Raw genomic sequence first — 11,772 nt, 5'->3', positions numbered from 1 at the left:
CTATTAGGTTTTAATTTTCCCAAATTATCGTAGTTTTACGCTCATACTCGGACGCCGCTCGGGATGACGAACATGAACAAAAGAAGACGATATAACATGAAGTTTATAACAGGTTTAAAACCTTTAAACGTATCAGCGTGTAAACTGAAAGATTTTAAATATTGATTTATATGAAGGAACTTCGACTGTTAAAGTAGAAAAATGAGTTTGTAATGGTATACAGTTTGAAAGAAACGTGACCATTAAAGAATCCATTTTACGTAAATAAATATCGCTATATTGTGTACCAAAAGACATCGCGACAGATGTGCTTCAAAGTGAAATTCAACAGGAACACATCGTTACTTGGGTGCGCATCGAAGAATTTACCGGAGCCTAAGCCAAACAAATTAAAACGATGGATACTGTAACTAGAAAGTGAACGCTGTAAGCATTAAATGTGTTTTAGTTTAACACTATTTTATACATATAATGGCACATATATATTGCATTAATTATGTTTATTTTGTTTCAGCGTCGCACACTTTTGTTTCCGAAATCGAAAGTAGAAATATTTGAAGTACACATTTTGCCATGTTTGTTTCGGCGTTATTTACGTTTATGACATTTAACATAGATTTATTGTTCTTATTATTATTAAATGCACAGCAATACTTAATGCATACAATGTATGTTATTTATTTAAGTTTGAACCACATACAGACATATAATTAAAATAAAAAAGTTATACAACGGTTTAAACTAAGTGGCAATTATTCCCATAAAAAGTCTACGTTTAAAACTCTGGTTCATGTTATGGTCGCCGAGTTTAAGTTGGAATATCAATAAACAAACCAAAATATAGCGGCGATAAAGAAGGTATTCGGGATTTTGAACATAACTGTTCTAGTATAATCCGTAAACTCCAAACTTTGTCAAACAATTTCGATAGATAGCGTTCGTGTAGCATACCTGCTATCTTTATATCGATCGTGAGCAGTTTTAAATATGTGCTAAATTTATAATGGCAAAACAGGACATTGTCAATAAAGCGGGAGGGCATTTATTGTTTGAATGAGTCACCCCTTTTATTGTAATTATCGTATCTTTTTAATTTTCCCCGGGACTGCAATCCTAAAAGGGTTGTTTTTATGAATTACTTAAAAAGGCATTTCTTTACAAGTAAGAAAAAAGTAAAACTCCAGTTACATCATCAGAAGATGATTATGTTTAAATTAACAATGTCATTTTTTTGAGGAAACGGACTAACTGTCATACATTTAGACACAGAACAAGAACATCTAACAAGGTCAAAATCAATAAGAATAAAAGTCTGGTCACCGTATTGAAATGGTTAATTCACTACTCGTCTTTAAGGAGTCTTTACCTCACATTTGTCCAAGATGTATTCATACAACAGTTAAGTGTTAATATTATTTCATTCATATCATTACACTGTAAATCAAAGAGAACTCAAAGTGGTTTATTAAAATTTAACAACTCAATTTTCGTATGCTATCGTGACAACCAGCACTAAAGCTGTTTGGGGATTGATGAAATAAAACAAAGTCAAGTACCAACTGCATCTCCTCTTTTATTAACACTTTGTATATAAATTTCGCATCATATATTTGTATATTTAGTTCATAGTCCTTCACTTTCAGGGAGAAGTCATAAAAGGTGAGTTGGTGTATTAGATGTTTTGCGCGTTTTGCATTAAGTAAAATAGTACAATGCTACTTAAATTACAAACAAAAATATGAATCAAACTGTAAACAAATGCTGTAATGAAAGGTTAAAACTCAACTCAAGACTTTTTGTTACACGTGCATGTGTTTGATACTGAACTAGTAAATCGAGTTGATAATGACGTAATCGACTGGATGGGCATTCCACCAGATTACGATATCATTTTTAAACCTCAAGATATAAACGAAATTAGTTCACCAAATGGATACGTTTATCTGTAATAAGATAAAAAAACATCGGTATCGAAAATCAAAAAGCGATTATTATTTAGTATAAACAATTCAATTATATCCTTTCGATAAGTTAAACAATATATCTTAATTTTATTCACGTATAATATTAATTTTTGTAATCAAGAGTGGCAAACTAGCTATAAGTTAACGGCCGAGTTAGTAAAAACATCTTGTTCTACTGTTTAAAACAGCTTTAAGGTACTTTTGCACAGATTTTGGTAGTATAAAAACATATTATTCAATATGTTTAATGACGAATATATATGTACGAATATAATTGTCGATCGAAAGGCTAGTACGCGACCACTGCGACACGCAAGATTTGGAAATACATGTAATAAGCGAGTTATATTGTATTTTGTCATATATTTTAAGCGAAGATTACTAGATCAGACATTAGGGGGTTGACTTATTCTGTTTGATATTATTTAATTCGTTAAAACTAAATATATGATACATTTTCAAACGTTAACATTTACAATTTACATCAAGTTTGCTTCTACGAATATAATATGTATGTTATATACGCATACATATTTATTATATGATTATGGGAAAATACATAAATAATTATCATAATCTTGGTGGGCTGTTTGGTTGAACCAGAGCATCTGTGAGGTTAATCTTTTATGAGTTTTAAGGTGGGAAAAATCATTTAGTTTGATGTCATTATCTTTGTAGTTTGCAATTTAAAAACTGTTGGCTTATATGACTATGATATTTATGTCAAAAACGCATGCGTCTTTTATATATGAGTTTGGTAAAAGAAATCGATATAATATTAATCTTGTTTTCTTAGTAACGTTTTTAAAGATAATGCTTATAATCACACACTTGTTACATTATTTTCATCATAGTAATTTACTTCCACATATGTATTAAAACATTGCAAGAATAGTGTACCGTGTTCATAAGCTAATGGCATTAATTTTAAAGACCAGCTCTATGTAAAAATAACAGCTAAAGTCGCCATAATCAGTGAGCATGTTACAACAGATGTTCACATTTATATAAAAGTTTACACTTAGATAAGGTTTCATTGATCAGCCTATAGTATCAACTTTTTAATTTTTATACGAACAATAATACAGAAAACAAGAAAGAACATATATTTAAAGAGAAGCACTGTCGAAATAAGACGAAATAAATATAAGTAATCACTATTAGTAAATTAAGAACACTTTAATGTTTATACATGTACACATAAAATATTAAGAATGAATACATGTTTAGTGTTATAAATATTTGCAGATTTAGTATAAAGAAGTAGATACATGTATATATGCGTATTATTTGTATTATGTTTCAATATATTGATTTATTTATTGGTTTTTGAAAGCATGAAATTAAATACTTAATATTGTTGTAATAATAAAGAGTCTATTGTCGATTGTCAGAGAATCAAGTAAAAAAACATCACAACAATTTATTTAACCTTTTATTTAACTAGTAATTTCTGTTACAGAAATCCAATAAACCTGATTTTGACCACAACTACATGTACGGTGCTGCTAACGGTTACCCATCTCAAATGGCTTCTGACCCGTATACGGCAACAGGTAGCATGCATTCTGCTGTTCAACACGGTAGTCCTAGTAAAGGTTTCTATATGGAAGAGTTTGAACAGATAAATAAGCAAATGCATATAAGATTGGAACAACCAAGTCATATGATTCCAGGTCAAAAATTGATGCGTCAAGGGCATGAACTGTTGAGTCATAATAATGCTCACATGGGTCAAGAGCCTACTTATATATAACCACATAACGACAGCCCAAGATGGATCAATTAGTGAGTTCATTTTCCTTAAGATCCTGATGAGGACAAAGCAATTTATATTTTATGTATTGTAATATTTAATAAAAGTCATGGTTTTTGTTTACTTTTTAATCAATTGAATAAAGAAAAAATAATAACTTAATGTTTCAGGAACATTGAAAAATATATTATCATTACCGTTAACCTATATGTTTTACTGAAACTGTCATCTGATTTAGACTATTAACTTCATTAAATGTTGTACATATTCTTGCAAGTAATTTTTAAACAGACGTGTGAACGGACTATAATTGTTATTGCATTTCCTCTTTTACATCTCCATTAAGAATTTATTTGATATCTTTATATATATATATATATATATATATATATATATATATATATATATATATATATATATATATATATAACCGTTTACATTATTGAATTCTAAACAAGTATAATACGATGCTCTGCCACATTAGCTCAAATGGGTTTGTTCCGCTGAACACAATTAAAGATAGCTTTGTGAATTGAAAATATCTGGAATCTTAATTATGGTTCGTTTCGTACAGAATTGTTCATTTGATAGGTATTTCTCTACTAACGGTTGTTAACTGATCTGATCTGGAGTTCATTTATCATTCCTACTCCTTAGTTTCCGTTAATTGCGATCATCCGTCGTCCTTGCGTTCATGTTTGCGATCAAACGATTTAATATAGATCTGCATGCAAATAAAGCCAATTAGAATAGCAAAGATTTGCAAGTACTGCAATGTTTTTATTCGGAACGTTTTTTTCCACAGTTCTTGCAAATGTTATCGTAGTATGTTTTTTTCTTTATGGTTTTGACGTGATTTATTACATAATTATCGCTATTTCAAAGATGTAGAACAACATTTGGCGATTTATCTACTTACAGTGATGGATATGACGCTTGATTGTCATCGCACATGCGCCAGTGATGCATACAAAACGAGTGATATTGCAGAAAAAACTGATATACTGGACGGAACCCAGACCGAAATTTTAGTGGAAGGCATTCCAGATGGAGTTGATGAAGAAATTTTGGAAATGTTGTTTTCGTCAAGAAAACTTAAAACATGTTCAGTAGTTGCTGTTGACTTTGATGGTGTTGAACGGAATGCCGTTATAAAATTTGAAAATCATGAAGGTATGTATGTTTTTGAAGTATTTGAACATCAACACCGCTAAACATTACTGTTGGCATTCTTCACATGTACCACGTGACCTTCCAATATGTTCCAAAAAGTCTGTATTTATTCCATATTGGACAGTTGAGTACATGTGCACTAAGCAATTGTTTTATAACGATAAAAGCAGATACCGAGAAAAAGTATCCGAATTTACAATCATCGATTCACACTAACGCTTGTCTTGAAAATAGCATAGATGCAATAAACGTCTGTTTACGATTTTTTGTTTATGTTGTAATGGATATATTCAAAACGTTAAACAGGTTATCCTGCTGCAAATAACGATTTACATGCATATTGCATCAGTAAAAGCAAACAAAGAGCTTAAGAAAGGTATATAGAATAAAAAGCTTATTAGACGTTTAAACTGTAAATAATGTGATATATTTGGACTCGCACACGGTTTGAAGTCATATTGAACTCGCCTAACGGCTCGTCTAATATGACTTCAAACTGTATGCTCGTCCAAATATATCTCCGTATTGTACAGTGAAACGTCAAATAACCTATAACTATGTTCCTGCTCAATTACACTGTAATTTGTAGTTAAAAACGCTCTGGGATAAGTTTTCCCCGGACATATTTCCGTGTTGCGTACATGTACGATTGTTGTCCGCCAGTATTGGAGGTCAATTCTCAGTTTATTGTTAAACAGTTTACAACTTCTTGTATTTCAATGCCGAATCTTAACATTTGTATCGAGTGAAAGGATTTTGTTAAAACAAACCAATTGTTTCTAAGTATAAAATATTATGCCTCGTACGTAGTCCTCGTATATGTTGTATTTCGCCGCAAAATACAACCTCTGCCAGTCGGTTCTATTGTGCCCGATTATGAATGAAACAAAGTTCGTTCGATGGCAAGTTTCTTATTTGGGACCCCAAAGGTTGCAATACTTTCAGTCGCACACACACATCCACAAGCATACACTTTCAGATGTGAAGACAATAATGAACAGCCGTCCGATCACAATTAAGAAGAAGGAAATATCTGTGAACATTTTTACTCCAAAAACGTTATGTACAATAATTGTACGGGGACCTAAAGACATCATGAAAGCGGAAAATGAAGAAACATTTGAGATGTATTTTGAGAATCCAAAAAGATCAGGCGGTGGAGAGGTTGTGGATATATGCTTCCAGTCAAAGCAAAGTGTCTTTTACATAACATTCAAAGACGAAAAGGGTACGGGTTTTTTATTAGGTCTTTTAATTGGTTTATTAAATTATTGGTACATGTATTACCGTATTAAACATCTTTTTCGTACAATAATCTATAATTTTTGTTTGTGTTGTAATTTAAAAAAATAATATTATTCTATCAGAAAGATCCATTAAAATATATAAGTGTTAGATTAATTGTTTCAACCATTTCAATACACAATCTAAAATTAAAATATATGGAGTATACTATAGAAAAGTATTTTTGTAAATGTTTGTTTTGAATGAATTTTAAATGTTTTCTAACAACTGTTGTTCGGCATCAGTTGCCAAAACTGTTGTAGACAAAGGAAACCACTCCTTATTTCGGAAACAAATCAAAGTGGAGCTTATGAAGCCTAACCGTTCAAGTCGAGAAACAATGGCTTTAACCGTTTCAGGACGAGATGAAGATTTTAAGCACATTGACTCTATATCAGTGAAAACAGTTAAAGTTTATGGAATCAGTAGCTTGTCTAACAGAGAGTCCGTTCATTTGTATTTTGAAAGCAATAAACAATCGGGAGATGATATAGAAAGATACAAAGTTGATGAATATGATGACGATATTATTTACATTCGATGTAAAGACGAATCAGGTGAGTATTCTTATGCTGTATGGTTCTTTATCAAATGTAAGTCGTTTGCAGTGATTATTTTTCATTTACTACATACACTTCCCTTTAAAGAATTGATCTTAATTAAAAATTTACTTCGTTTTTATTTTACGCACTAGTTTATAATTTGCTATGTATTTCTCAATTTTAGTCGCTACATCTTTAATTGAGAATAAACACATAATAGACGGCCATGAACTGAATGTGTCTTTGTATTCTTCACCACCACCCATGTACCCGAACAGACTGCTGGTAAAAGGACTGAACGCACGGATTACATTTAGTATTTTGGATCTGTACTTAGAGGCTAAAGTTGGTTTAACTTTGGTTCCGGGCACTTTGATATACCATGCTGAGAAAGAAGATACTATCATGGTTACAGTAAACGGTGACTTAGGTAGTTTCATCACATTTTATTAAAACATTAAACACATCATTCACGTGTATTATCTTTACTCACGTTGAGATAAATACTCCTTACAGTACACAAAATATTATGTTATTTTAGATATTTCGTTGGTGGAAGAAGCATGCGAATCGAAACCCTTAGAAGGTTCCTTATTGCGGTTCCTACCAGTGCCCATTTCCAAATGCGTGCTCGTGTCGAACCTCAGTGATGCTATGACTGAGGATTGGATTGCTCTCTATTTTGCAAACACAAAGAGAAGCAACGGGGGTTTCGTAGAAAAAGTAAAAATGATTCAAACTATGAACGCCTGTGTGGTACACTTTGCTGTGGTTGGAGGTAATTATAAAAGAAAACAGTACAAACAGTAAGTGATAAGGCATGTTGGTGTCCTTTTTAGCTCACCTGAGTACAAAAAGGTGATGGTAACCATATGAGTTTCTTTTGCCGTTTAATCGTTGCAAACATTAACATTGTGACAATCAAAAGTACCTACATGAAAACTTTACATAAAATAGAGCAAATCGAACACAAGATTAGCACGCAGGTATACGAATAAATTGTTGAAATAATAGTTTAACATAATTGTAAGTGTTTCTTATTATTGGTTTATTTTATGTTTTCATAATAAGATCATTATTTAAGGTCTTTATCTTAAACGGCATATTATCGGTATATTTTGGGCTAATTATAAACAAACTTCATTACTTATAAGAAAATAGTATTTACATTTTTTGTATTTTATTATTATTACAGATGTGAATAATGTGCTCTCGAAAGAGCACGTGCTGGACGGGAGAAAACTTGAAGTAAAGATATATTTCCAATGCATCAGGCGGGCAGAAAAGGACACAGAACAAGGGCAATTTAAACAACCGGCTCCTTTTACAGTGAAGGCAAACATTCAAAAGATAAAATTTCTGCGTCGTAATAGTTTCCACAAAATGGCTGTTGAAAAGCAGTTAGCTACGTTATACGCCACAATACATTGGCCTTTAGAAAATGCTGGTGAGGATGTTGAATTATTTTGTACGTTATCAGAAAATATAGAAGACTGTGCGACACTGGCTAAGGACTGGACGGCCCGTGCAAAAGCATGTTTTGAAGATTTTATGAACACGCTTGCAGTGGAATATGTTGTTGTCGATACAAATATTTTAAGAAGCGTGGTTGAAAAGCTTTCCGAAATTAGCATCGCTAATCCCGAATCAGTTGCTATTTTGATACACAGAGACGAAAACAAAATATATATTGTAGGAATACAATTACACGTTTCCTGGTTAACGTCATCAGTAGAACGAATCGTGAAAGACATCAAATATTTTATAGAAAATGATCCCTCGTGGACAAAAGTAACAATTAGCCATTGCAGGCCGATGGAAATTCAAATGCTTTTGGAATCTAGATTCCCAAGTCAAATGCAAGATAAATTTCCTGAAGTAAAAGTAAGAATTAATACAAATAAGAATGAAATAGATATTGAAGGTAAACATTTCTCTGTGAACAAAGCCATGATTGAGATGAGCAAGATTAAAGATGCTTTTGTCAGAAATCTATGCGAAATCCCACAAGCAACAAGTTTTTGATCAGTTCTGACAAAGACTACATTTCAAAGAAGTTAAAATATAATACTTAAGGAATATAAATGGCCAGTTATGTGTTATGAGCAAAAATCAAACAATGCGTATTTCTCAAGGTCAAATTTGCTCCAGAACTCAGATCATTATCATAGTCAGAAATGAGCTCTACATTTGAAAAACAGTTACACGAACGCTCAAAGCAAAGATATCTCTAAACAAAACTTTAGAAACACTAACAGTTGTTTGTACAGATGACATTAAGTGTGATGTGTTTACAATCATTTACGCTTTTCTGCATACACATTATTATTTAAGTATTCTGTGTGTTTTTTTAAATAAAAATCCTTATTTAATTACGTTTTGTACTTCATGAAGTTTGTTTTTGTAGGATACATTTCTTCTTTTTCATATCAATAGATATGAGTGATTTTTAAACTTAAATTGTTTGCTTAAAACCCATTTTAGCTTATCTAAGAACGAAGTGCTTAATGTGATTTACTATTATGTCCTAGGTTCGCCGTCATGCGCTGTGCTCAGTCCGGTGTGCGTCGGCAAAGTTAAGCTCGTTAAAACTCTCGAGGCCACATGTTTTCATCAAATCATGATGACAATTAGACATAATGCTTATCTGAACAACCTAACTTAGTCAACAAAAACACAAGACATCAGACAAACACAATCTCAAAGAACATCTTTGAAATAAGACAGGAATTATCTCTGAGATACGACATGAATCATGTTTGATATATGACAATCAATACTTTAGCATAATAATAGAAAAAACAACATCTGACATTAAAAAGGGAACATCACTGAAACAACACAATATAAAGAAGTGAAACTCCAGCTGCTGGAGCAGTATTAAATTCTTATTATAAACGATTAGTTGGACCTTTATTTAAGGCAATTGACCGTTTGCCCAAACAGTACAAAACAGCACAATACAAAACAACATAAACACATATAAGAATAAAGTAACATCTCTGACATTAAAAATTAAATATCGTTACACAGAGAGTATATTTTGTGTTAGACATATCATATAAAGCAGGAAACATCACTGACATTAAGCAAGGAATATCTCTAACATTTGATATGGAACAAATACGACGTAATACAATGGCCAATTTGACATACATCAATTAACAGGTTTACGATTAGACGTAAAAACACCCGTAAATGATATAAAACTTTTTTGAGATAACATAACTAACACTAGACAGTAAACACGTATGACATAAGGCAAATAACAATGTTGGTATTAAACAATGTAAATCTTAAAGATTTGACACAGGTTATGTACATGTATGATAATAAACCAGGGACATATATCACATAAGACAAGAACCATGTCTAAATTTTGACAGCGACCATTTCTGATTTAAGACACACACAATTATTGAGATTAGACAGGGGACATATATGGTGTTATGTAGCGAACCACCATGATATCATACAATGAACATCTGTGACATTAGACAATAAAAAAAAATATTTGACATTCGACCATCTCTCAGATAAGACTCAAAATGTGTGATTGTGATTCATTGCGATTACACAGGGGGCGTATATCTGGCGCTAGACATTGAACAGCTATCATAATGCAAAAGAGACATCTCTGACATTTGAAATAAACATCTCTCACGTCACACAATGCAAGGAATATCACTGACGTTAGATAACGATATTATGAAAACCTTCAAGGAAAATTGAAAATATCTATGAAATAAAACACATGCGACAGTAAAGATTATATAATAAATTAAAAGAATCTTGTCACGTATTTGTCACTAATAACGACACACTGTTTACGTTTCCTTGGTCTACCGTATTTGACCAAGTTCGAAACATAGCGATATGAACGCATTTGTCAGCAAATAGAACGGCATTGGCTAGGGGGGAGGTGTATACTGGTCGCGGAAAACAGGAACCTCACATTTATTCGCTGAACAGTCAAAAGGATGTTTGTAAAAAGTATTTTCAAAACATCTCGAAAATATAGCAAATACCAGATTTACAAGCATAACTAATAGTATCAATATAATGGTGAATAAAGACAAACCATTATTACACTATATACTATGTAAATTCATACTGTGACAATAGCTAACATTGTTCCAACAAAGGTCCGAAAAAAACATAAATTTACCGTTAGCCAACAGCTGCAACGAGGGAAGAAATATGCAGGCGATTAAACGGCATATCTATTTATTGTTATCAGTGAAATGTATTGTAACATCGAACACTTTATCGAATCTTTAACATATACTTTAGAGTGATGATAACCGGTGAATAAAAAAATGCTCCCAAGCATTCTTTGCCGTAAACTCTGATCTGCGCCACACCCATTGATATCCCAAAGAAAACGAGTGGTATCCTTTTACAAAATACACGAATTTTCTTTCTTTATAATTTCGTGTATGTGCAACCATGCAAACATTGCAGATATTTTAGTCAACAATGGAAACTCTAGAATAACTTACATTAATACCTAACGAGGAGGCCTTAAAGAATTCAACAACGTACTTTTTGCCAAGTGGCAATTTTTTTGCAATTTCGATTTATATATCTAAAATAATGCGAAGTTTTCAGTTTATGATACTCTGCTGTGCCGGATTTTCAATGTTGTTAGGTCTAATGAAAACATGTCTAGACCACCTAGGTTAAGTATATACATTTATATAATTAACATTTTACTGTGTGTAAATATCAGCAATCAAAAACGTTCTATAAAAAGGTTCCACCAAATGCATGTCAGAGACAACATGTTACTAGAAGGTCGTTAAAATAAATGAAATAACAAGCTTCACCAGGAGAAAATTAGTATGTAAATAATCTATAAGATTAGCTTGTTTGTAACAAGGCCCATCAAAAAGTACTTAATATTTACAAATGGGTTATTTTCGATTAATTGTTCAATGCACAAAGTTTTATCTTTTAAACTGCATATCTTAAACATGATAAATGATGCAGTATCTTGCACACAAAAAGCAACTAACATTTTTCTTATTTAGCTTCATAACTCAATCTTCAT

The 11,772-nt window shown here is 31.9% G+C and overlaps 1 protein-coding gene across 2 annotated transcripts; it reads left to right on the top strand.

Annotated features, from left to right (window-relative positions):
• On the top strand, nucleotides 1-9,094 carry LOC127842585 (uncharacterized). 2 transcript variants are annotated; one of them, XM_052372154.1, is made up of 8 exons: nucleotides 1-426; nucleotides 3,427-3,520; nucleotides 4,642-4,893; nucleotides 5,873-6,121; nucleotides 6,423-6,734; nucleotides 6,904-7,149; nucleotides 7,261-7,497; nucleotides 7,915-9,094. In XM_052372154.1, exons 2-8 carry the CDS (start codon nucleotides 3,460-3,462, stop codon nucleotides 8,742-8,744), a joined length of 2,187 nt encoding a protein of 728 aa, XP_052228114.1. In that variant the 5' UTR covers nucleotides 1-426; nucleotides 3,427-3,459; the 3' UTR covers nucleotides 8,745-9,094. The 2 variants fall into 2 exon arrangements, with proteins under 2 accessions (XP_052228114.1, XP_052228113.1); XM_052372153.1 differs by lacking the exons at nucleotides 1-426; nucleotides 3,427-3,520 and adding an exon at nucleotides 3,531-3,752.
• The last annotated feature ends 2,678 nt before the right edge of the window (nucleotides 9,095-11,772 follow it).

This window comes from Dreissena polymorpha, chromosome 8 (assembly GCF_020536995.1).
Source record: "Dreissena polymorpha isolate Duluth1 chromosome 8, UMN_Dpol_1.0, whole genome shotgun sequence".
Taxonomy (NCBI): Eukaryota; Metazoa; Mollusca; class Bivalvia; order Myida; family Dreissenidae; genus Dreissena; species Dreissena polymorpha.
This window is presented reverse-complemented; position numbering and strand designations above follow the sequence as displayed.

What these genes read in the sequence shown, in the direction of transcription:
- LOC127842585 (XM_052372153.1), top strand. Translation starts at nt 3,686, where the DNA reads ATGCTCACATGGGTCAAGAGCCTACTTATATATAACCACATAACGACA. An exon ending in AAAATTTGAAAATCATGAAG is followed by an intron (nt 4,894 to 5,872) that starts GTATGTATGTTT and finishes ATACACTTTCAG; the next exon opens with ATGTGAAGACAATAATGAAC. An exon ending in AACATTCAAAGACGAAAAGG is followed by an intron (nt 6,122 to 6,422) that starts GTACGGGTTTTT and finishes GTTCGGCATCAG; the next exon opens with TTGCCAAAACTGTTGTAGAC.